General features: G+C 42.2%; 1 protein-coding gene across 3 annotated transcripts in view; it reads right to left on the reverse strand.

Moving 5' to 3' along the window:
* Positions 1–26,797, reverse strand: part of TRRAP (transformation/transcription domain associated protein) — a 147,276-nt gene that overhangs the window by 31,225 nt on the left and 89,254 nt on the right. For all 3 annotated transcript variants that reach the window (XM_021706379.1, XM_021706378.1, XM_008072896.2), the window contains 10 exons: positions 26,373–26,494; positions 25,368–25,581; positions 22,400–22,579; positions 21,255–21,401; positions 17,042–17,161; positions 16,538–16,825; positions 16,228–16,365; positions 14,367–14,479; positions 13,801–13,936; positions 10,474–10,665 (listed from right to left, as the gene is read on the reverse strand). In XM_021706379.1, coding sequence (XP_021562054.1) covers positions 10,474–10,665; positions 13,801–13,936; positions 14,367–14,479; positions 16,228–16,365; positions 16,538–16,825; positions 17,042–17,161; positions 21,255–21,401; positions 22,400–22,579; positions 25,368–25,581; positions 26,373–26,494 — 1,650 coding nt within the window. The remainder of the gene's footprint in view (positions 1–10,473; positions 10,666–13,800; positions 13,937–14,366; positions 14,480–16,227; positions 16,366–16,537; positions 16,826–17,041; positions 17,162–21,254; positions 21,402–22,399; positions 22,580–25,367; positions 25,582–26,372; positions 26,495–26,797) is intronic.

The following is a 26,797-nucleotide window of genomic DNA, read 5'->3' on the forward strand; positions in this document are numbered from 1 at the left end:
GGATCTTGTCTTGCACCCAGGAGGAATGAGGGTCACGGATGGCCGGAAAGTGGGAAAGCAGGATTTTTCGAGAGAACAGAAAATCTCCCACAGTAGGAGGAGACCCAAGAGGGATGCCAATTTGGAGCTGAAACCTGGTGCTTATATAGCCCTAGGACCCAGCTAACTGGCTACCACTAGCTATGCTGATTGGTCAGCACTAAGAACCAGTTGGCTGGAAGTAGGGGCCTAATAGTGAGCTGACTGACAGGCACTTAGCAGTTAGTAGATTGGTTAGTATTCCAACTCCAGTCATTTTGGTTAGTATTCCAATCCCAGCTAAGACTGTGAGGCTAGGAGGGAGCTTGTGTATAGATGCAAGGCTTACAAGAAGTTTGCTACTTTGTTACCAGGGACCCAGCCTGTCTGCCTAGCTTTTCTCTAGCTTTCTCATCTCTCAACACCACTCACCTTATAATCGCCCCAATTTTAAAATCTCAGTTTGTGGCTATGGCATGATAGGAGACTGAAAGAACAATGGTACAGGTGCTAAGTCTTGCCAATGGACAGTCCTCAAATTCTTCTTCTCTTTTCCATCCCCTTTACCACTTACCACGTCCAGCTCTACTTCTAGCAATACCCAAGGACAAAGAGCCCAAGTCTCCCTGCCCCAGGCCTATCTTATTCTAATGTGCATCTCAAACTCCACAGCCACATCAAACATCTTAACACATGGTTCTGATGATCTCTTTAGGCTCATAAATACATTTTGAATCACTTCCCTTCTGGGTCTGTCTGGTTTGCCACTCTTTTTTTTTTTTTTTTTTTTGTTGGAGTCTCACTCTGTCGCCCAGACTGGAATGCAGTGGCCACTCCCGGGTCCAGCGATCCTTCCGCCACAGCCTTCCACGTAGCTGGAACTACAGGCGCGTGCTACCACGCCCGGCTCATTTTTTGATTTATTGTAGAGATGAGGTCTTGCCTGCCCAGGTGGGTCTTGAACCCGCGGGCTCAGGCAATCCACTCACCTCAGCCTCCCAAAGGCGCGGGATTACAGGCTGAGCCACCGAGCCTGGCTGGTTTGCCACTCTTAAACTCCAGATATGTTGCTGGCTCCAGATTTCTGATGCCATTTCCTTACCTGGAAGGTGCTGGCCACAATCCAAAGCTGAGCCAAATTCTATCCGTGGCCTTCTCTGGCCCACAGGGATGTCTCCTTCTCCCAATCCTTATTTATTTTCTGTCCTACTGGTATAGCTCTGAATCATAGTCTCCCTCGTTTTAAAGTTTGCTTCTTATGATTACATCCTCTCCCTCAGGTTAGATGCTCTCTAGAAGAATCTATTGTTTTAAAATGTATCGTAATCTCCCAAACATAGTACCCAGTTCAGTATTGTTATCTTGTTTGATCTTAATTCTTAAAAATTGCCTAGAAGAATTCATGCTTTCCAACTATTTTTCAAATTTAGTTCATTAAATTCAGACTTCTGAAAACTTTTCTTAATCCTGCCACCACCTCGCACCAAAAGTTTACTGAAAACAGGACAATGGGACACTTGTTTTACAACAGATTTACTTATATAATTCATTCCTGAAAGTAAACAATTTGGTAGTTTTTAGTATATTTCCAGAGTTGTATAGCCATTACCACTACTAATTACAGAATATTTCCACTACTCCCCAAAGAGGCCTCACTCCCATTAGCAGACACTCTCAAACCCCCCTCTCCCAGCTCAATAACCACAAATCTACTCTGTCTATAAATCTGCCTATTCAGGATATATCGTAAAAACGGAATCATACAATACATGGCCTCTGTGTCTGGCTTCTTCATTTAGCATGTTTTCAAGGTTCACCCACGCTGTAACAGCTATTAGCTCTTCATTTCTTTTATGAATGACTATATGGATGCACTATATTTTGTTTATCTGTTCATCCACTGACAACATTTGCATGGTTTCTACTTTTTAGCTATTATGAATGCTGCTGCTATGAACACTCCTGTACAAGGGTCTGTGCGATCATGCCTTCATTTTTCTCTTAGCTATGTACCTGGAAATAGAACTGCATATGGGAACTCTAGGCTTAACATTTTGAGGAACTGCCAGACTGTTTGTAAAGAGACCACAATACTTTACAGTCCTATCGGTAATGTAAGGGTTCCAATTTCTCCACATCCTCACCAATACTGTCTGTGCATTTTATTCCAGCCATCCTAGAAGGTGTGAAGTGATATCACATTATGGCTTAGATTTGCATTTCCCTGATGTTCAGTATGTGCTTATGGGCCATTAGTACATCTTCTTTGAAGAAATATCTATTCAGATCTTTGCCCATTTTACAATTGGGTTGTCATTATTGATTTCTAAGATTTATATACTCTGGATAAAAGTCCCTTATTCAATAGGATTTACAAATGTGTTCTCCCATTCTGTAAGCTTTTTAACTTCTTGAGGGCTTTTTACTTTTCACTTTCTTGATGATATCTTTTAAAGTACAAAAATTAAGCCAGGCTCGGTAGCTCAGCCTGTAATCCCGCGCCTTTGGGAGGCTGAGGTGAGTGGATTGCCTGAGGTCTCGGGTTCGAGACTCGCCTGGGCAACTTGGTGAGACCTCATCTCTACAATAAATCAAAATGAGCTGGGCGTGGTAGCGCGTGCCTGTACTTCCAGCTACTCGGAAGGCTGAGGCGGAAGGATCGCCGGAGCCCAGTGGGTCGAGGCTGCGGTGGCCGGGAGTGGCCAATGCACTCCAGTCTGGGCGACAGAGTGAGAATCCAACTCAAAAAAAATAATAAATAAATAAAGTACAAAAATTAAATGTATTCCTAAGTATTTTATTCCTTGTGACCCTATTGTAAATAAAATTGGTTTCTTAATTACATCAATTTGAACAATTTGGGGTCATTATTTCTTCAAATATTCTTTCTGCCCTTTTCTCATTCCACCCCTACTAGAATTCCCTTTATGAGTATGTAGGTACACCTGATGTTGTCCTACAGGTGTCTGAGGCTCTATTTGTTTTTCTTTATAGTTTTTTCTTCTTTTTTCCTTAGTCTGGAAATTAGTCAACTGATCTTCAAAGATACTGGCTCTTCTACCTGCTTAAATCTGCTGTTGAGCCCTCTAGAAATTTTTTTTCAGTCACTGAACTTTTAAAAACTCTAAAGTGTTTTTGCTTCTTTTTAAAAAACATTTCTAGGTCAGGCACAGTGGCTCATGCCTGTAATTCCAGCACTTTGGGAGGCGGAGGTAAGACTTCCTGAGACCAGGGGTTTGAGACCAGTCTGGGCAACTTGGCGACACCTTGTCTACACAATAAATAAAAAAATTAGCTGGGGATGGTGGTGTGCACCTGTAGTTCCAGCTACTAGGAATGTTGAAGCAGAAGGATTGCCTGAGCCCCGCAGGTCAAGGTTGCAGTAACCGTGAGTGTGCTACTGCACTCCAGCATGGGTGACAGAGTGAGACTTTGCATTTAAAAAAACAAAAATTTAGCCGGGCTTGGTGGCTCAGCCTGTAATCCCGCACCTTTGGGAGGCTGAGGTGAGTGAATTGCCTGAGCCCACAGGTTCGAGACCCGCCTGGGCAGCGAGACCTCATCTCTACAATAAATCAAAAAATCAGCCGGGTGTGGTAGTGCAGACCTGTAATTCCAGCTACTCGGAAGGCTGAGGCGGAAGGATCACCGGAGCCCAGCAGGCGAGGCTGCGGTGGCCGGGAGCGGCCGCTGCACTCCAGTCTGGGCGACGAGTGAGACTCCAACTCAAAACAAAAAAAAAAAAAATTTTTTTTCTCTTTTTTTAATTGACATTCTTTATTTGGGAAGGCATCATTCTCACATAGTTCTTTAGATATGGCTTCCTTGAACATATTTACAATCATTGACTTATTAAAGTTTATATCTATCAAGTCCAATATCTGGACTTCCACAAGGACAGTTTCTATTGACTTTCATTCTTGAATATGGGCCATATTCTCCTGTTTCTTTTCATGCCTTGTAATTATGTGTTGAAAACTGGACACTTTGACTGTCACAATGTACCAACTCTGGAAATAAGATCTCTCCCCTCCAAGGTTTTTTTTTTGTTGTTATTTGTATAGACTTTCCTGAATTAGTTACATAAAGCCTGTATTATTTACAGAATGCAACCAGTGAAGTCTGCTCAGTTGGCTTAGTGGTCAACTAATGATTAAACAAAAATATCCTGAAACGACTGAACAAATAAATCTTGCAGCTTTGCCAAGGGGCTTTGTATGCCCTCAACACTCACCCAAGCAGTTTTCAACTCTGCATTAGTCTTCACTTCCTGCTATGCACAGGTAAGTGAGCCAGAGGGGAACACTTAGGATCTCTGCAGGTCTTTCCTGGACATGTACACAGGATGTACGTGGCCTTCAAGATTTTGGAATATGATAGAGCTTTTTAAACAAAAAATTTTTTAAGGGTAAATAGGTCTTGCTATGCTGCCCAGGTTGGCCTCAAGTGATCCTATAGCTTCAGCCTCCCAAAGTGCTGAAATTACAGGTGTAAGCAAGCACACTTAGCCTGGAAGAGCTTTTTAAAACCCCCTATACAGCCAGGCTCAGTGGCTCAGCCTGTAATCCCAGCACTTTGGTAGGCCAAGGCAAATGGATTGCCTGAGCCTGTGGGTTTGAGAGCAGCCCAGGCAACTTGGCAAGACCTCGTCTCTACAATAAATCAAAAATTAGCTGGGTGTGGAGCACATGCCTGTAGTTACGGCTAATTGGAAGCCTGAGGTGAAAGGATCACCGAAGCCCAGCAGGCTGATACTGGGGTGGCCATGAAAGTGCCACTGCACTCCAGCCTGGACCGAGTGAGACTCCAATTCATAAAACAAACAAACAAAATACACGCACAACCTATGGAGGTTTTAAATCTTCTCTTTCTCAAGTCTTTCCTTTCCTTGGCTAGTATCTTTTGTGCCCCAACTGCTATTGTGCATCAGACAGTTGTAATGTTAAATTGCTGCTGAATGTTTTTGACAAATGCCCTTGAAAAGGCTTTCCTCACTGAGTGAGTCAGGAAAAATAGAAACAAACCCTACAAACAGGGATTTTCTAGGGAGCTACAGGGCTGGTCAAATAATGCCAATTCTCTGGGACCGGAACTTTTTGAGGTCTCTAAATCTGTCTTGTTCTCTAAAACTAGTGGCTCCTGGCTGCTGGTTTTCACAGCTATTACAGAGGGGGAGGGAGGAATGGAGTAGGATAATTAAAATGGTACAAAGCTTGCTGTTCTGAGATACAGATGTTTTTCTTTAAAAAATGCTCCTTGGACAAGTATATAGACCAATGGAACAGGATAGAGATTCCAGAAGCAAAGTCTCAATTTCTCAACCAACTCATCTTTGACAAATCCTCCAATAACAACCACTGGGGAGAGGAGAACCTACTCAGTAAATGGAGCTGGGAAAACTGGCTGATCATATGCAGAAGATTGAAACAGGATCCCTACCTATCATCATACACAAAAATTAACTCCAAATGGATCAAAGACCTAAATGCAAAACCTCAAACCATAAGAATCTTAGAAAATGTAGGAGACACCCTTATAGAAATTGGAACTGGCAACCAATTCCTGTTCAGATCCCTAAATGCCCATACCTTAAGAAATAAAATAGACAAGTGGGATCTCATCAAACTAATGAGCTTCTGCAAAGCAAAAGAAACCATCAAGAGAGCAGGGAGACAGCCCACAGAATGGGAAACAATATTTGCCAACTGTATATCTGACAAAGGCCTGACATCTAGGATCTACAGAGAACTCAAACACACCGAAAGGAAAAAAACAAACAGCCCCATTAAAAAGTGGGCAAAAGATATGAATAGACACTTCTCAAAAGAAGATGTACAGGCAGTCAACAGATACATGAAAAAGTGCTCAGCCTTACTCATCATCAGAGAAATGCAAGTCAAAACCACACTGAGTAATCACCTAGCCCCAGTAAGAATGGTTATCACTAATAAAAAAACAACAACAAGCCAGGCTTGGTGGCTCAGCCTGTAATCCCGCGCCTTTGGGAGGCTGAGGTGAGTGGATTGCCTGAGCCCACGGGTTCGAGACCCGCCTGGGCAGGCAAGACCTCATCTCTACAATAAATCAAAAAATTAGCCAGGCGTGGTAGCGCGCGCCTGCAATTCCGGCTACTCGGAAGGCTGAGGCGGAAGGATCGCCGGAGCCCAGCAGGTCGAGGCTATCGTGGCTGGAAGAGGCCACTGCACTCCAGTCTGGGCGACAGAGTGAGACTCCAACTCAAAAAACAAAAACAAAAAAAGCCCAAATGCTAGCAAGGATGTGGAGAAAAAGGAACGCTTCTACACCGCTGGTGGGAATGCAAACTAGTGCAACCTCTCTGGGAAATAATGTGGCGATTTCTAAAAGAACTAGAAATTAACCTTCTGTATGGCCCAGCAATTCCCCTATTGGGAATATATCCAGAGGAACTCAAATCATTCTACAAAAAAGATACCTGCACACGTATGTTTGTTGCAGCTCTATTCACAATAGCAAAAACATGGAACCAACCATGTTGTCCATCGAAGCTGGACTGGATAAAAAAAATGTGATACATACACACAAAGGAATATTATGCAGCCATAAAGAAGGACAAACATATGGACTCTGCAGCAACTTGGATGGATTTAGAGTTGATCATACTCAGTGATCTATCACAGAAACAAAGAACAGAGTACCACATGTTCTCACTCATAAGTGGACCTTGAACAATTATAATACGGTAAGAAAGGGATTGGCAGTAGTGGGAAACTATCAAGGGAGAGGGGGTGGGATTGGCAGTTGAGGGAAACTGCTAGGGGAGGGACGTGCATACCTCATCAAGGGTACCTACACAATCAACGTTTGTACAACTAACCCTGAATTGTACCCCATATCTTTATAATTAAAAAAAGAAAAAGAAAAAAAATGCTCCTTGGATTGTTGTAAGTCTTTGATTAATTTCCAGAGTTCTGGAAAGTTGATTTTGACAATTTCCCCAATGTCCTTGTTGCTCTTATGATGGGAGAGAATTTAAGAGGTCCTTACTCTACCATTCCAGAAGTTCTCCCTGAAAGTTGCTCTCTCCACAACAGGATTCAGACTCAGTGTTTTCCCTAGGTCAGTGGTTGATCCAGGTCTAATACATGTGTTTTAAGTATGCCAGTGGGAGACTGATCATCTGGAAATTCTATCAAAACTTTGGGGCCCACAAATCAGTAAGATGGACTATTACTATGCAAAAGCACCAGGGTATTTGCCTTCTGTGATTTATTTTATTTCTTTTGGTGGTAGAGATAGGCAGTACAAGCCATAATTCAAAATATTTATTTAAAAACAATAAAATACTGTAAGAATTTTTGAGAAATTAGTAATTATTTTAATATTTATAAGTCTGCACTAAAGGAACTTGCTTGGCTTTATTTTTTTTAAATTAGTGCTTTTCTAATTCATTCTCTTCACTTTCCTTGTCTCAAGTTCTCTCTATAAATCTACAGAAGAGTAGTGACCAAAGGACCTAAACAGACATTTCTCAGAAGAAGACATACAAGTCGCTAGGACCTAAACAGCGTTCTCAAAAGAAGACATTTAAACTGCCAAGAGATGTCTACAAAAGCCATCGCCGCTAATCATCAGGGACATGCAGACTAAAGCCACAGTGAGATCTTGTCTTGTACCTGTGGAAAGGCTCGAAAGATGAATGGCAACAGGTGCTGGCAAGGATGGAGAGAAAACGGAGCCCTTGTCCACGGCTTCCTGTTGATGGGACCGTAAATTAACACGTCACGGAACACAGCATGCAGGTTCCTCAGAAAGTTGGAAACAGAATTATCATCTAGTCCACCAATCTTACTTCTGGATGTATATCCAAAGGAACTGAAACTAGCATGCTGAAGAGACAGCTGCATTCCCATGATCATCACAGCACTATTACGATAGCCAGGATATGGTGGCAACCTAGGATTCTATCACTGGATGAACAGACAAAGAAAATGTGGCATGTGAAGAAAACCCTGGCAGCTGCTGAACCTTATACTAAGTGAAAAAAGCCAGGCACATAAATGTCATAAACATCAGTCTTCCAAGGAGGCACATAAATATCAAATAACCTCACTTAAATGTGAAACCTAAAAAAGTCAAACTCATAAAAGTAGACAGCAGAATGGAGGTTACCAGAAGTTGAGGAGGAGGATGGATGGGGAAAGGGAAGAAGCTGACTAAAAGGTAGAAAATTTCAGTTACTTTCTAGCTCTTGGGAACTTGGTAAAAATAGTAATAATAAAATAAAATTTCAGTTAGACAGGAAGAATAAGCCTTAGTACTCTACTACACAGAACAGTGTAGTAGAATACTGTAGTATTCTACACACTATAATACACTATAGTATTATAGTACACAGAACAGTGACTATAATAAATGATAATGTATACTTCAAAATTGCTAAAAGAGTAGATTTTAAATGTTTTCACAAAAAAAGATAAAGCATGTGAGATGAGGGACTAACTAGCTTCCTCCTTGATTTAATCATTCTATAATGTAAACATGTATCAACACATCACATTGTATCCCACAGATATGTAATATACACCATTATTTGTCAATTCCGCGACAGGTAGATTCCTTGAACTAACTCCAGAGTTCGAGACCAGCCTGGGCAACATAGCAAGAACTTGTCTCTACAAAAAAAAAAAAAGCCCGGTATGGGGCGAACACCTGTGATACCAGCTACTCAGGAGGCCGAGTTGGAAGGATTGCCTGAGTCCAGGAAGTTGAGGCTGCCGTGAGCCATGATCATCATTGTTCAGGCAACTGCATCCCGGCCTGAGCAATAGAGTGAGACTCCCAACTCAAAAAAAGAAAAAAGAAAAGAAAAAAAAAAAGACTGCTCCATAACCAAAATAAATCTGTAAATATTTACAAGTATTAACAAAACAGCTAAAAAGAAATAAAACTGCCTTTAATTTTACCTCTAAAATACCTCATTCAGGATTAGGTCTGCATTTTATACTCTGCTTTAAATATATAACTGAGTAATAATTTCTTATTTATTCACATTGTGTTATTCACAATTAATATTTCCTTGCACTGACAGACCTAATCGCTCATATATATAACAACATATATATCTTCTGTTTTCATGCAACAATAACTTTTTATAATAGCTATAAAAATAGGTAACCTAACTTTGTACTATTCAAGGGAAAAGACCACTCTTTATAAATTTTAGGCTGGGTATGGTGGCTCACACCTGTAATCTCAGCACTTTGGGAGGCCAAGGCAAGACGATTGCCTGAGCCCAAGGGTTCGAGACCAGCCTGGGCAACATGGTGAGACCCTGTCTCTACAATAAGTCAAAAAAATTAGCAAAGCATGGTGGCACGTGCCTGTAGTTCCAGCTACTTGGAAGGATCGCCTGAGCCCAGCAGGTCCAGGCTGCGGAGGCTGTGAATGTGCCACTGCACTCCAGCCTGGGTGACAAAGAGTGAGACTTCAACTCAAAACAAAACAAAACAAAGCAAAAAAAGTTTTAGACTAGAAATGTTATATAATTGCAAACTAAGTATTACTTTAGTGAACATTTTCAGAAAAAGAAAAAGGTAATAGCTATATCTATACAAAGCAAAGGTATCAAAACAAAAAAAAAAAAAAGGAATTAATGCAATGAACTTCTGGTCTACTACAAAGAAGACAGGAAAATCTAAGGGTATAGATAAGCAGTTACACTATGATAAAAATCAATATATAGGTTTAGTGTCAAACTACTTTCAAAAGAAACAGAAGTCTGACCATTCTGTCACATTAGCCTGCAGTTTCACTTTGTCCGATAAAATTGGTAATTGTTCTGTGCCAGACACCAGGAAAAAAATGGGGAATAAAAACTGGTATAGCCCTATGTATGCCTGTGCCTGAGTAAGCGCACGCGCATGCGTGTGTGTGTATGTTCACATGCACAGGGGCTGGGAGGATTAGGAAGTGTGTTTTCAGGAGAAAAGCAGCATGTGCAAGGGGCTGTGGGGAAAGGATGTCTTTAGATTTGAGCAACTGAACAGTGTGAAATAGTGAAGAAGACATAGGAAGAAATCAAGGCACTGGCTATTCCACCAGCAGTCCGAGGAGTCTCAGAGGTTGAGACCATTTTGGATGGAACAGCAGCATCACACTGATGGTGGTATACTGGGCACTAAAAAAAAAACTCTAAACCAAATATGAAAAACCATCAAAATCACTTGTGAGGATGTCTTCAATCACCAGGACCCACTAATACCCCAGAAATTCCAAAAATGTGAAGTAACATTTTTTTCTTGACGTTTTGATTCTGACCTTCATCTCCGAGTGACCAATTAAAGTTGGAAAGGACAAGACAAGGGGAAGGGGTCCTCCCTGAGTTTTCAGCTCAGTCTATGGGCCTAAGCCTGGGTTTGAGGTGCTCTGGGCACAAGGCATGGGCCTGTGCTCAGGTAAGGGCACTGTACTCACCTGCAGGAGTGGTGTATGTACATGGGACACCACGTGGGGCAGCCGCCGCCACTCTCGGATGGCCAGGCTGCTGGCCATTTCCACCAGGCGTTCAATGAAGCTGAGCTGCTGTTCCTCTGGGTGGCAGATGGCCAGGTATCCTCGGTACATGTTGACCTTCCAAGCCATCTCTTTAGGACAACTTACTTCCACCTAGTAGTCAAAGAAGTTAGACAGAAATGACGGCATTCTTCCCCTCAGTACGAAGGGCCAAAAAGGAAAAAGATCACATCTTTATAGCCAATTATGCAAAGCAACAAACACAAATGAAGCTATTATCAATAGACATTTATTTCCTTTAGGGAAATCATCCATTTAAACAAACTTTTCTGGATACTATCCTTTTCTGAATCTTAGCAATGAAAGCTATTCTGTCTCTCGAGCTATGAAAGCAAAGCACAAGCTCCTTTAAGGTCATTAGTAGTTCCAAAAGACAAAAACTATCAACACTATCATGACAGATGAGATGAATAATTACAACTCTGCTAGAAAGTCAGCCAGCATATTTTTAAGCTGTTAAATATATATTAATTTCCAATATGACACATATTGGTACAATTTTGAATTGTTCTCAATTCATATTGTTATCCTGAGAAGTTAATCAAACTTGTTCAGGCACTGATTCAGGCTTACAATAATATGAGAGTACACTCATAAATTTTACTAGCTGTTATTAAAAAGTCACAATTTGTCATCTACTATAAAACATTCCCCAGATTTTCTACTTCCCATGTTAGTTCCAGTATCCAGTGGATAAGCCTGGACCAGCCGCAGTTCCTCATGGGATAAAGGGGAACATGCTACACTTCTGTCCTGCAAAGTCCCTACCTTCTGAAGAAAGCACAAAAACTCATTGCATTTTGTCAGTCTCTTACCAAGCATTTAAAATTATAAATGATTAAAAAATGACAATTTTCAGGCCGGGCACAGTGGCTCAAACCTATAATCCTAACACTTTGGGAGGCCGAGGTAAGAGGACTGTCTTAAGCCCAGGGGTTCAAGATCAGCCTGGGCAACTTGGTGAGACCTCGTCTCTATAATAAATCAAAAAACTAGCTGGGCATGGTAGCGTGTGCCTGTAGTTCCAGCTACTTGGAAAGCTGAGGCAGAAGGAAAGCCTGAGCCCAGCAGGTCAAGGCTGCAGCAGCCATCAGCATGCCATTGCACTCCAGCCTGAGCAACAGAAAGAGTGAGACTCCGAGTCAAAAAAAAAAGACAGATTTCAAATATAATCTCTTTGTGAGTAAAAAAGATGAAAGGATATTTCTGCTATAGGAAGTTTATAGGATCTACTTTAACAAGTAGGAAGTTTATAGGATCTACTATAACAAGTTCAATAACATTTCTCACTAGGTACCTTTGGAAAGTAACAATAAAAATTACACATATCTGGTGCCAGTGGTATCCGTTCGTGACCTACATGTAATAATAATGCTACCCAGCATATATGTAACACTGTAGCTTGTTTTTTGTGTTTTATTTATTTATTTAGAGTCAGGGTTTCATTCTATTGCCTAGGCTGGAGGACAGTGGTACAATCTTGACTTTCTGGGCTCAGATAATCCTTCCACTTCAGCTTCCCAAGTAGCTGGGACCACAGGCATGTGCCACCATTCCTGGCTAAGTTTTTGTTTTTTGGAGAGATGAGGTCTCACTATATTGCCCAGACCAGCCTCAAATTTCTGGCCAAAAGCAATCCTGCCACTTCGGCCTTCCAAAGTGCTGGGATTACTAATAGGTGTGAGCCTGGCCTGGTGGTGGCTTGTTTGTGGACAGTTTGCTTTTTCAAAAGCACATTCATTCATGGCCCTCTTAACTCTCAATAGTCTAGTATGAAATTTAGGAAGGCAACCTTATGAATACATCTGTTTTCAACATCATCCTCTAAAATGATACCAGTCTCACACTGTCTGGAATAAACAGTATTCATGATAGTTTTGCCAAACACAACACTACCCTCAGTAACACTAAGAACAAACGCACCTCCTCTATCTTCTCCCCCACTGAAAAAAATCACCCCATCTATTAAATAAAACCAAAAAATATATGCAAGCAGACCATAACTGCAATGCACAGAAACAAAGACAAAATAAATGTGTTGAATCCTTTTTAACTATCAAGACCATTTAAAATTAATTTACTACAGAGTACCCAGAGTGTTTTTAAAATATAGTTGCGCTTTTTTCTAAGCAGTAAAAAGTACTTTACAATTTTTGTAAATAATTAAAAACTTATGAAAGAAGAAATGCATGGCACTGCATATATCTAGCTAGGTGAAACTTGGGAAAGGAGAAAGAAGGAACATTAAAGTGAGCTATAAATACTTATTCACTAGAATGCTGTATCAGAATAAAGACATTAACTATAAATGCATTCTGACAACAAAATAAATACAGTCAGCCCTCTGTATCTGTGGACTCAACCAACTGTGGATAGAAAAAAACCCCCCACCTTTTTTGAGTTGGAGTCTCACTCTATTGCCCAAGCTGGAGTGCAGTGGCACACTCATACCCACTGTAGCCTCAAACTGTTGGCTTAGGTGATCCTTCTGCCTCAGCCTTCCAAGTAGCTGGAACTACAGGCACGCGCTACCATAACTGGCTTATTTATTTATTTATTTTGATTTATTGTAGAGCCGAGTTCTCCCCAAGATGCCCGGGTTGGTCTCAAACCCCCAGGCTTAGGCAACCTCTCGCCTCGGCCTCCCAAAGTGCTGGGATTAGAGGTAGAGCCACTGCATCCGGTCAATAGAAAATATTTTTTAAAAGATTGTGTCTGTACTGAATATGTACAAACATTTTTCTTGTCATTAGGTATACACAAGTTATATGCAAATACTACACCATTTTATATCAGAGACTTGGACATCCGTGGATTTTGGTGACCACTGGTCTTGGATACTGAGGGAAGACTGTATTTTTACCCATATAAATGACTGATATTGGTTATTTTTCAGAGTAATACAAGCTCCCTGCATCAGATGAGCAATCTCTCAGATCCCAACCCAGAAGTCAAGACTTAGGTTCTATTTCCATGCTCCAGTTAATAGTTTGTGTCTATTTCTATTCTTCAATTTTACACATTCTGTAAAAAAGTAACATTACTTAAGTCCAGGAAAGGTGTGAGAGATACTCAAAAAGAACTCTTTCTTCTCAAGAGCCATCTTTCAACTGCCAAAATATCCAGCTTGTCACTAAGTAAAATCTCCAAAGACACACCCACCGCTTCAGTAAAAGGAACCCAGGAAGCTACAGGGATACCCCAAGGGAGGTGGGAGGGACTCCTCACCTGCACCAATGCCTCCTTCATGGCAGTCCAGTTGGACACGCGCCAGGCACACTCCAGGACGAGGTAGGGGTTTATGTGCCCTTTAGACTGGCCATACTCTGTCAGGGCTTCCCACTGGTTCAACTCCTTGGAACACCTAGAAGACCAGGGATCCGAGGGCAAAAGCTCAGTCACCAGCACACCAACAGATTCAGAAAGGCAGAAGGCAGGATTTTAAAAGCTTATTTCCATTTTACAGAAAAAAATAACAGCAGAGGGTAGACTTCCGTGGGACAAGGCGTGCTCCATTGTAGGGTGAACCACCTGTCCCCCAGATACCATAAACCACCTCCTCTTCAGCAAGAGCCCAAAACACCAGAGCCAGGGGAGAGCCAGGAATAATTTACTGTTCCTTCAATCAATATGTTTAATGACCCAGGACTTTAAATGTTGTTTAGACCTTTGTTTGTTCTTGTTTTTTAATCTGCTACTAAGTAGCAAAACAGTCATTATAAGAAAATTTCAGAGATTTTTCATCGATTCCCTTAACTGATTCTTGAACATATTAAGCACCACGTTCAACCTACCGAATCCAGTGGTCTTCCCAGAGCTGGTATTCAGGGAAAATAGCAGGGGATGCATTACTCCTCTCATGTTCTTTTTTGGCTTTATCCATTGCCTTCTCATAGGATTCTTGTGCCTTAAAAAAACAATGCTTTCACACCATTCTTTAACTAGTAACACACCTTTTCTCTTTTTTAATTAATTTTTTTTTTTTGAGTCGAGTCTCACTGTTGCCTAGGCTGGAGTGCAGTGGCATGCTCACGGTCACCGCAGCTTTGACCTGCTGGGCTCAGGAGACCCTTCCACCTCAGCCTTCCAAGTAGCTGGAACTATAGGCGCACACCAACATGCCTGGTTAATTTTTTGATTTATTGTAGAGAAGATGTTTTGCCAAGTTGTCCAGACTGGTCTCAAACCCCTGGGCTCAGGCAATCCTCTCACCTTGGCCTCCCAAAGTGCTGGGATTATAGGCATGAACCACCACGCCAAGCCTATTTTGTTTTTTTTTTGAGTTGGAGTCTCACTCTGTTGCCCAGACTGGAGTGCAGTGGCCACTCCCAGTCACTGCAGCCTCGACCTGCTGGGCTCCGGCGATCCTTCCGCCTCAGCCTTCCAAGTAGCTGGAACTACAGGCGCGCGCTACCATGCCCGGCTAATTTTTTGATTTATTATAGAGATGAGGTCTCGCCAAGTTTCCCAGGTGGGTCTCGAACCCTCAGGCTCAGGCAATCCATTCACCTCAGCCTCCCAAAGCGCAGGATTACAGGCTGAGCCATGGAGCCCGGCTCTATTTTTTTTTTTTTTTTTTAAGAGATGGGGTTTCACTCTGAGCCCAAGCTGAACTCAGACTCCTATTCCTGGGCTTAAGAGAACCTCCTACTTTAGCCTTCTTGTGTAACTAGGATTGTAGGTACGTGCCACTGTGCCTGGCTAAGAAACACAACTTTTTCGCTGCCACTGCCCAATTCTTTAGAGCAACTTGGATCACAGACCTGGGAGTACCTCCAAGACCACTAAATACTCATAACTCTGTATTCATAGAGAACAAAAAAGTGGGAGGAGGAGATGATGGTGTGATTACCCATACAGAAGGAAGGGAGGAATAAGTTCTCTATCTTTCAGTGATCAGAGCCAGAGCCCTAAGGCCATGTCTATGTTTTTAGAGTTTCTGGGGTTTGATGTCCTACAGAGTGCTAAGAATCATACCCTATAACAGTGGCCCATGCCACACTCAAAAGACAAGCACAAGGATGAAAACAAACACTAGAGGCTCAGCACAGTGACTCACACCTGTAATCCCAGCACTTTGGGAAGCTGAGGTGGGAGGGTCACCTGAGGCTAGGAGTTTGAGACCAGCCTGGGCAACATAGCAAGACCCCATTTCTAAAAAAACAAAAACAAAGAAACAAACAAAAGTATAAGCACTAAATTCCATCTATCTATCATTTTCTTTATTATTCTTTTAGATTGGGAAATGTAGTTTATTTAGAAAGTAAATGAGAGAGAGAGCAGGGGGCAGGGGGAGGGGGGAATTCACCTTCCCAAGGTAGAGGAGGAGGCCAAAGCCAGGAAAACATCATGGCGGCCATAGCTCAAAGAACCACATGACAAGAACAGAGCTTAGCAAAGGAATGGCTACCTATCATTTTCAACAGGACTTATGATGACAGATAGCATCACATAAGCATCTAATGCTAAAAGATTAAGACTGTACTTTAAAAATAGTCATGTATGTAGGTTTCTTTTAAATTGAAACTTCAGAGGTCTTTTATGTGCAGGACTGAAATGCTTCAAAACGTCTCACTTAAATGTGACTTGAGGACATTATATTAAAGAACCTCTCACTAACCATGAGCCCCAGTCATTTCATTCAATAGCAGCTACCTGCTCAAAGAATCCATGCTGCTCGTATGCAATTGCAGTGGCTGTCTCTGAGTATTTGCAACGTTTCTGCCACAAACCAGCCCACATATCTTCCTCTTGTAAAAGGGAGTAGAGTTCAGCAAGGGAATCCAGTATCTCCTGAAAACACAAAGCATGGTTTCTGAGTGCTCAGGACAAAACTAATTTTTTTTAAATAAAGTAACTGCATTGCTAAATTACTGTATTGTAATTTAAAATCACTCAGGAGATGTATTTATTGGAAGTGTGAAGCCACTGGCAAGAAACAATTAAAAATGAGGCACATCCTCACCTGCTGGGGTGGAGTGATGCTCTCCTGCTCATAAAACTCCGTTGTTTGCTTCGGTTTAATCTGAAGACTCAGACCCTTCTCAAATGCCTGGTGCTCCAGCATCAGTGTGGACCGGAACCAGAGGTTGTGTGTTTTCCCCAGGTACTTCAGAACACAGGGTCTGATTGGAATCGGGGGAACACACTGGGACATGGCTTCCACGAAGCAGTTCAAGGCACTGGGTTGGCAATCCCGCTGCACCTGGTGACTGCCACTGCACAGGAATGGACTAATCTCACCTGCAAGGGCCTAAAACCACAGGGCATGCGAATTTAGGTCTTCGTTCAAAAATTGGTGAGTCTCTACTCTCACAGCATCTGAGGGTAGTTTTGATAATGCACTACTGTATGATAGTCAGTAGTTTCCTCATCCCCTGGAACTGAATCAAGATTGTGTTCTTTTACGAATACTTATCAAAAGCTAAAACTACATTTTTCCAATACAGGATTTTAGAGATAAACTCACATGCTGCTGTCTGTCAGAGAGGATCTTCCATAATCTGGGGAAAAGCTGAACCCAAGTCTTCTCTGCCAGTGTTGTAGAAATGTGACACAGTTGAACGAAAGCACTGAGCAGTGCTCCAGTCTACAGATAAAAAGAAGACAAGTTTAGATAGCTCCAGGCTGATGGTGCCTCAAACATCAGGCACAAGATCTGTCTTAACCTTTATCTGATACCCTTCCACTTTCAATCTTTCAAAGATCTGAGCACATACTATGCCTCAGTAAAAAGCCCATGGGTTCTGAGTGCTAGAAAGTCATGGTGCACTTAGTAGTCAAGCACACTGTGCCCAAGGGGCTCATCAATGGTGTGCCTAAATGTGTTCCTAACTTTTAAGGGTATTTCCTAGCACTACTGATTCCATCATGTCCAAGAAGCACAAAAGCACAATGCTGAAAATACAGAAGGAGGTACAGATGTCACCAAGGCACAGACCACTGAAAATGGGAAAAGCACACACAAACAACTAAACTATTTGCCAACAGGTACTATTCTGAAGAACAAATCATAAACTGTGAAAGTTCTGTCTCTGCAATTGGCTGTGGACAAGAGACTGGAGAAAATGACTGAAATGGATGGGAACAGACTGGAACTGAACAGAAGGGAATGGAATAGACTAGAATACCTGGACAAATGAAGCCCGAGGTGGAAGCTGAGGGGTCAAAAGACATGGCAAATCCATATACACATTTATTTTGTCCACAAGTCTGTTGTTTCTGAAAGTCTGAACTAGTTGCTAACAGTTTTTACAAACTGCCAGGTTCCTAGTGCATCTGAAGCCAATCTAGCCTAAGGGGCCCATCTTACATGGCATCAAGCAGTGGTGTCAAGCAGCTTGTGTATCTGCTGATAGCCCACCACAGTCCCTGCTGCTCCAGTATGGAGATAGAGCATCAGGGACACGTACATCGTGCTTATGCTTTCATTTCTCCCACAGTAAACCCAGGAAGGGAAATCATTCTCATATCCATGTTTCTACTAACAACGCAAGAACTAAGGATACAGATATTTCAGAAAAATGGGTGAAAATATGTAAGTAAAGGACATTTCTAAGTATCTGATACCAGGTGCCCTGTGAGGAAGATCATGATGAAGTGAGCCTAGTCTACCACATGTGGCCAGGTGCTTCACTCTGGCCAGCACCTGTTGGGGCCTCTTGGCTCCAAGTCAGTTTAGCAGAGGCCAAGAGCTGGGGAAAACTGGAGGACCACATGAGGTCACAGAGGTGCTGACAAAGTTGTTCAACTCAAGCCTTGGGAGGGTGATTCCATGGTTTGGATCATAATCCCAAAAGACACAATCCCAAATGCCATAAACCTGAATGGTGACATCCTGAAAGATTAAAATCCCTAAGAAGTCTAAATCTCTGAAGTTTAAAATCCCAAAAATCATAAACACAAGACAGTTGCATCAAGTTAGACAGAACTATTATCCTGTTATGAAGGGGTTGCCCATCTGCATGTTTTAAAAGATGTCTATGGGTACCGAGTTGACAAGAGGTGGACTTGTGGGTTTAATTTTAGGAGTCAACTTGACTGGATTGGGAAATACCAAAAAACCTGATACCTCGTTATTTCAGGTGTACCTATGTATCTTTTGAATAATTTTAAAAATTATTTCTTCCAGAATTATATGTTCAGGATTTTCAACATCAACGATTTTGATCTTTCGGTGCTTCAACTTTTGGGATTATGAAGTGCTCCACAGGTTCACAACTTGTTCTAATTTACACACTACCCCAAAGAAGCAAAAGGGTGTATGGACACTGTGGTGTCTCTGCAGCACCAGGAGAGTCCGAGCAGGGGGTGGGGGTGGGAGGGGTCACTGCCTCCATGGACTTCTCAGAGAGTCTGATGGCCAATCCTAGGAAAACAGGCCCATGAGAAAAAGAGTCTGTATAAAGGCTAGTATAAAGGCTATTCTCTTTGGATTGAGAAACAAATAGTCTAAGAAGAGCTGATGGCCCCTGACCACTTCATAAGGAAGGGGAGGCTTCGGCAATAAAAATGTCAGGGCAGAAACTATAACACAATGACTTATGATCTCATCTTGCGCTGCAAAAAATCTTAAGTAATGCCCACAAATACACAGAAGATAAACTAACACGACATGGCCCTTTCCAGTCGCCCATTCCCCTAGTTACTTTTACTCCACAGGAACCATCTCGTCACCTGACAGACTTACATAGTTCTATTTACTATTACTCATCCCTCACTAGAATTTAAGCCTATGAGAAATGGCTGCTCTGTCAGTTTTGTTCACTATAATGCTCCCAGTGTCCAGAACCCTGCTTGCTACAGAGCAGGCTCTCGGTAAAAATATGTTGAAATGCCTAAATGAGATAAAATGTAAAAGAGAACAAGGAAAGCGAAACACAAAAGAATACAAAAAGGAAGGCTAAAATTAGTTCCCACAAAAGTACACCTGGGAGCCACAAAGTTGTAAGAGGCGGGCACAGGTCTACCTTTGAGTTGTTCAGTGATACATGTCAAATCGGTGGCACACCAGGTTCCAGTGGCAATGGTGTCTACGAACCTGTGCTGAGGATTACATTTGGGGCTCTCCTCCATGGCATATATGTAGATGACTAACAATTTGTCAAAAGGTACACACAGCCCTAAGTCTGAGCAATCCTCTTACAAAGGGTGGCAAGGGCAGGGCTGGAAATGCAGGCCACGGTGCTTCAGATAAAGAGAATACCACAGGACACCTGTGGGCGAGACTCTCTGTGTGCAGCCACACTTGGTCTATTCCAGACCCAGTCCAGAGAGCAGCCGAGGTCCCACAGGGAGCGTGGAGGTACATAGCTGTGACCAATTCAACCAAAAAAATTCTAATGGGTGAAGTCAAATAATGACACCTTCAGCAACGTACTGCTGAAACTTATACTCTGCTGACAGAACTTAATGAGCTGATCATAAAACCGATGCTAAGGCAACTGATGAGTCAATAACTACATGGTAACTTATCACAGCAACCACTAGTCAAAAAAGTTCTTCAGCCCTTCTTTCTGGTGGTGATGGCAGTGGAGACAGGACCTATTTTTTTTTCTTTGAGTTGGAGTCTCACTCTGTCACCCAGACTGGTGTGCAGTGGCATGCTCATGGCCAACACAGCCTCAACCTGCTGGCTCATGGCCAACACAGCCTCAACCTGCGATCCTTCTGCCTCAGCCTTCCAAGTAGCTAGAACCTAGGCACGCGCCATCATGCTCAGCTAATATTTTTATTTATTATAGGGACTCATCAAATGAACCAACTTGCCCAGGCTGTTCTCAAACCCTTAGGGGCTCAAGCAATTCTCTTGCCTCTGCCTCCCAAAGAACTGGGATTACAGGTGTGAGCCACTGCACCCAGCAAAGTGGACAGGGCCTATTACAATGCCTGATCCATGACAATAAGACCACATCATTCACATATGTCAGGATGCTGTGCTTCCTGCTCCATTTTACAGAAGATCAGACATTTTATCCTCATCTAAGACAACAATGGAATCACTCTGATATAAGCTCAAAGACTGATTTAATGTAGGAATTCAGGATAGATCATAAAAGGATTTTAATGTAAAAATTACTTGTGACAGTTTATTCATGATTTTTATTTTCACCTAGCTACTGAAATGAACAGAATAATCAGCTTTTTGTAATACTCTTCAGAAGTAGCTTGGCATATGGAGCTTTAACTGATTCTCTGGAGTAGTGTACAAACAATCCTACCCATAATTAACCTGAGCATTTGTGGAAGCCAGTGAGTTTCTACCTAGCGAGATCTCAAAAAACAAATGCATCTGGAGGTCCCAGACCCACAAAGTGGACCTGATTTAGTAAATGAGCTCATTCCTATTTTGTCCTCTTTTATTGCACTTAAAAAAGAAACTAGCACTATGTCCCATCACATATTTTTAGTAAGTAATTTTACCATTTCTTTCAAGAGATAGTAGTGGAGAAATTAACCTCTTTTTCTTATTTTCTCCCATGAGACACTATAACTTTCTAAAATCTCTATATTAAATATACACTTTGGAGCCTCACAACATTACATGGTTTTAGTTGAGATTGGAAAGAAAATTAAGTCTAACTAGTAAGAAAAATTTACGCTGCTGTGAAATAATCTTGACTGAAGGTTCAAAATACTCAGGAAGGAAAAAACAACTACCCTTTCACACCTTGCATACAGACCTTCACTTCACGGAGAGTATCAAGAAATTTGTCGTGTCTGTTAGTTAACATGTGCAGCTGGTTTCCAATGTCCTTTTCAGATAGTTCTTTGGTTTTGGGTGTGCTTGTCTGATCTCCAGGAGCTAGCTCAATATCTATCTCTACATCCTAAAAAGAAGACAAACAAAAACTGAAAGGTCAAAGATGTAAAGAAAATCCAACAAAGATTTCTTGTTACAATTATGGCAAGTACAATTTTTATTAGTGTACCATAAGTTTTTAAGTGTTTACATATTCTTATATTCTAAAATAAACAAAAACCAGATTAACTAGACCAGAACTCTCTCTTTTTAAAAATGACTATAAAAATGTCACCATTTTGCTTTCACATTTGGGTTATGAAAAGCAAGATAAAAAAGTACAAAGTATAAATAGTAAAAATAATAAATATCATTCCTCAAAATGCAACACAGTTGCCCTTCTGTCTTGTTTGCTCAGATTAAGATACTGTCAGGGTTACTGCATAGAATACTGTTGGTACAGTTTTTTACACAACTCATTCTCAAAGAGGAATAAACCTTATTTCTGTGTAAAGTAGTCTAGGAAGTCACAGTCAACAAGCATCAAATTATTCCTTGAAGTCAGATAATAACAATTTGGTGTATGCCTTTAAAAATGCAGAAAAATCACTTCAAAGTTGACAATTTATTTCTCACAGAAAACTTATAGAAATAAAAGATCAAATCACCAGATGATCTAGCACTTAGCATCAATAAAAAAAAAAATTTTTTTTTTTTGTGTAAGAGTCTCACTCTGTCACCTAGGCTGGAGTGCAGTAGCACACTCACAGCCACTGTAACCACGACCTGCTGGGCTCAAGTGATCCTTCCACCTCAGCCTTCTAAGTAGGCCACCATGCCCGGCTAATTTTTTTATTTAATGTAAAGATGATGTCTCGCCAAGTTGCCCAGGCTGTTCTCGAACCTGTGGGCTCAGGCAATGCTCTCACCGTGGCCTCCCAAAGTGCTGGGATTACAGGCTTGAGCCACCACACCCAGCCAATACAGGTTTTGATATATTGCTCTTGCCCTAAAAAAAATCTAAGGCTGATAAAAAAAATTATCCTGCAGGTATGGGGACTCTGCCTGTAAAACCTGGAGCTTTACCTCTTCTTTGGATTCGCTGTTCTCCCGCTCTCGGGGCTCCTGCTTGACGTGTGTGACCATGGCGAAGGCGGCCCGGTCGTGGCTGTCAGCCAGGTTGATGACATTGGTGATGGACGGGAGCATGGCTCCCTGGCAGCTAGTGCCAATGGGGGAGCTCTTCTCACACACGGCCAGGAGAAGCTGGAATGTTTGCAAAAAAAGAAGACAAACCTACGTTTAGCTTACACATGGCATTTGGGTTGCAAGGTCACACAGTTAGTACTTGGTCACCTCACAGGCATGCACACGCGGATGACCCCTGAGCCCACAGTGCAAGTCCAAACTGTTCCCCGAGGCTAGACAGAGTCTGAACTTCTCCCAGATATCCCTTACTTGGGCACTGAGACTCAGCAGGTCCAAGTGCAAACTCATTCTTCCTTACCAGATGGGTTTCTACTCCTCTGTCCCTCAAAGGAATGTTCCAGACATAGAAGACCTCTGCTTCACTCATCTATTTTTCCTTCTCTCATCATCCTATCATAGCACCAAGCCCTGCCAATTTCACCTTCTGAACGCCTAGGCAGTCTCCCACTCATACCAGGACAAACCTTTACCTTATATTACCTCCAGACTGTCTCCAACCCATGTCCTTCTACACAGTTGATCACTTTACTGCCCCCTCTGACTACTGCCAACAGCTTCCCGCAACCTTGGCGTGACTCACAAGATCCTCTGTGATGTCCTGTAGATTTGCCTGCCTCTGTAATTGGGCCACTCCCAAGATCACTCCCAACCCCTACTGTGCCTGACCCAGGCCTGTGTGCACGTGGTGTGCACCACACCACTCTTGTAGTCTTTGGCAAATATTTACTAAGCATCTACCAGGTACTGTGAAGGCCTAGAGATTCGTTTGTCAATTTTCCCTACCTCTTGGAGCCAAAGTGTCAGGGGGAAAGACATGACCAGGCCTGTGTTCATTGTGATAATCGCAGCCAAGGAACAGGGTGGACTGACTGGGAACTAAGGGATGCCTTGCTTTAGCTTGAGTGGCAAGAGTGCAGTACATTCCAGAACATGAAAAGCCAGCATGGCTAGAGACCGATGAGTGAGGGAGAGAGAGGCAAGGGGCCAGTCACTGGGGGCTGGACTTTATGCCAAGGACAATGGTAAGGAGTGAGGTACTTTGCTTTATTCTTTAAGAATAGTTTTGCAACAACAGAGAAAACTGTGATAGGTAGGAGGGGAGGTGGGTGAACACTAAGGAAACTGCTCCCATCGTTTTTGTGACAGATGATGGTGGCCAGAGTGGACTTGAACTGGTAACCCACAGTGATGGGCCAGATACAACACAGGGAACAAGGTAGGGAAGGAAGCCAGAGCTCCTGGCATATGCCTCTCCTCTAATCAATTCACGTGCACCTGCCACAGTCCAAGTCTTATTGTCTTTGTATTTTCAGTGCCTGATCTAGCAACTGGAATCTAACCAGCCATCGGCAGGTGTCTGGAATGAGTGATGATAAAGTAGGGATCTCTGCCCACCGTACTGCCATCAGCAAAATCCCAAATACATACTGCAAACAGCACTCAGAAAACGTCCATTTACCACAAATACAACATATGCTACGAAATTACAAAGGGACTGCTACAGTTCCCTTTGCTTCCTCAAAGAGAATTTAACAATCTTCTGTCTCAGTTGTCTTATTAAACACAGTTAATTTGGTAACCTGGTTTTGCTCATTCCAGGTAGGCAGACAAGAATGACTTGTTTAGGACTGGTGAACTGCCACAGGAAACCTAAGCTGATGGGTGAGCCAAAGAATGAGGACAGCTGGCTTGGATAACCAGAAAAGTAAAGCCTCACTAGACTTCTGTCAGAAATATCAAAAAACACTGAACTTACCTTCCACTGAAATGCCAATCAACTCTAGTCTGAACTTTGCTTTTATAATACAAACCATTTTATTTTATTTTATTTTATTTTATTTTTTGGGGGGGTTGGAGTCTCACTCTGTCGCCCAGACTGGAGTGCAATGGCCGCTCCTGGCCACCGCAGCCTCAACCTGATGGGCTCCGGCGATCCTTCTGCCTCAGCCTTCTGAGTAGCTGGAATTACAGGTGCGTGCTACCACGCCCAGCTAATTTTTTAATTTATTTTGGAGATGAGGTCTCGCCTGCCCAGGCGGGTCTCGAACCCGCGGGCTCAGACAATCCACTCACCTCAGCCTCCCAAAGGCGCAGGATTACAGGCTGAGCCATCGAGCCCGGCGAGACCATTTTAAACACATTGCCAGCACTCAAGACTCCTCATACCAAGGAGTCAAAATCAACAGCGTTGTCAGGCTCTGGCCTGGCTGCTTTATCTTCCTGCTTTGAGAATGATGAGAGCTGACAATCACAGTACACAATATTTCTAGGGTACGTAGACAGAATTTAAAACTTTATATTTGAGGAAAAACGAATCTCTGTCTACAAACTAAGAAATATTATTCAAGCCGGGCTTGGTGGCTCAGCCTGCAATCCCGTGCCTTTGGGAGGCTGAGGTGAGTGGATTGCCTGAGCCTGCGGGTTCGAGACCCACCCGGGCAACTTGGCGAGACCTCATCTCTACAATAAATCAAAAATCAGCCGGGCGTGGTAGCATGAGCCTGTAGTTCCAGCTACTTGGAAGGCTGAGGTGGAAGGATCACCAGAGCCCAGCAAGTTGAGGCGGCGGTGGCCGGGAGCGGCCACTGCACTCCAGTCTGGGTGACAGACTGAGACTCCAATTCAAAAAAAAAACAACAAAAAAAGAAATATTATTCAACTTTCTGATAAAGGATTTAAAATCAGCCACAAAAAGCTTTGGGTGAACACTTGGCCTTAAATCTTTATTTCTTCCTAGAGATTAAAACCAGGTTATGTTAGAGATTCCTATTCATCTTATAGCGTATGTGAATGCTTCCTGGCTCCAGTGCTGCAGCTCAGAAAGACCACAGCTGAATCATCCTACCTCAATACACTGCTTGATCCAAAAGTGGTTCCCCATGGCTTCCCAATTCTGTGAACATGTCACATAAAGCAGGCGCTCGTATACCCGACGTTTCATAGAGCTGTCAAAAACCTCAAAAAACTTCGCCCTGATGAGTGGCTGGGCACAACGCAGCCCCGAGAGAAAGGCAGGCTCAAGCTTCGCAGTCAACTCGCTGCCAGACAACGTCTCATCCCTGTCATCAAAGGAGAAACATCAAATGTCAGAGTGAGGCAAGACAGCAACCTCTTCAAGTCATGAGCAAACAAATGGAAAACGGGTAGACATTTACATCCAAAATGCACCTCGAAAGCCAAGAGAGTGTTATAAGTTGTGGCATTAAAAAAAAAAATTCATTAATTAATTATTTTAAGAGGCAAGGTCTCGCCAAGTAGCCCAGGCTGGTCTTGAACCCATGGGCTCCAGCAATCCTCTCACCTCAGCCTCCCAAAGTGTTAGCATTACAGGCATAAGCCACCGCTTCCAGCCTTCATGCAGCATTTCAACAAATGATTCTTTAGTGATAACGAAATAGGTTACAAAATTTTAGTATTTAGACAAATATTTTAAATTTGATTATAAGTAGAAGATTAGCCAGGTGCAGAGGTTCATGTAATTCCAGCACTTTGGGAGGCTGAGGTAAGAGGATTGTCTGGGCCCACAAGTTCGAGACTAGCCTGGGCAAACTGATGAGACCTCATCTCAACAATAAATCAAAAAATTAGCTAGGCATGGTGGCGTGCATCTGTAGTTCCCATTATTTGGAAGGCTTAAGCAGAAGGATTGCCTGAGACCAGCAGGTCAAGGCTGCAGTGGCTGTGAGTGTGCCACTGCACTCCAGCCTGAGCAACAGAGTAAGACTCTGACTCAATAAAATAAAATTAAATTAAAATAAAATAAAATAAGATTAAAATCATATTGTGTTGGTTGTCCAAAGAACATATTATGAGCCAATATATGCAATAGTTGGTTAATTGCTGTAATTACCTGTAGACATAGTTAACAAGGTCTAAAAACTGGGCATTTAATTCAAGGTCTTCTGGAAAACGTTTTTCTATGTACGTCATCATTTTCACAAGCAAAATGGACTTCTCCCGGAGCGTAGGTGTCTGTATGAAATTTGTTTTTTAAAAGAAAAGATCAATTACATATATTTGAAAAAAGTCATGTTTAAAGGTATTTCAGTCACCTGCTTTACTATTTTTTAAACTCCTACAATTTTGTCAAGCACAATAAGGTCATTTATAAACAGAAAAATCAAAAGCAACTTTGGTCGTCTTTGGAAGCTTACAATCTTATTATGGAGAGAAAACTACTAAATTACAAAACAAAAGTTTGCAAGCATCTCACTAAGTTAAAGAACAGACTCTTAACTATTAATATTGTTATTATTAGGCTTTCCTTAACCACCA

Source organism: Carlito syrichta, unplaced genomic scaffold, assembly GCF_000164805.1.
Source record: "Carlito syrichta isolate Samal-C Ts95f unplaced genomic scaffold, Tarsius_syrichta-2.0.1 Scaffold315497, whole genome shotgun sequence".
NCBI classification, from domain to species: Eukaryota; Metazoa; Chordata; class Mammalia; order Primates; family Tarsiidae; genus Carlito; species Carlito syrichta.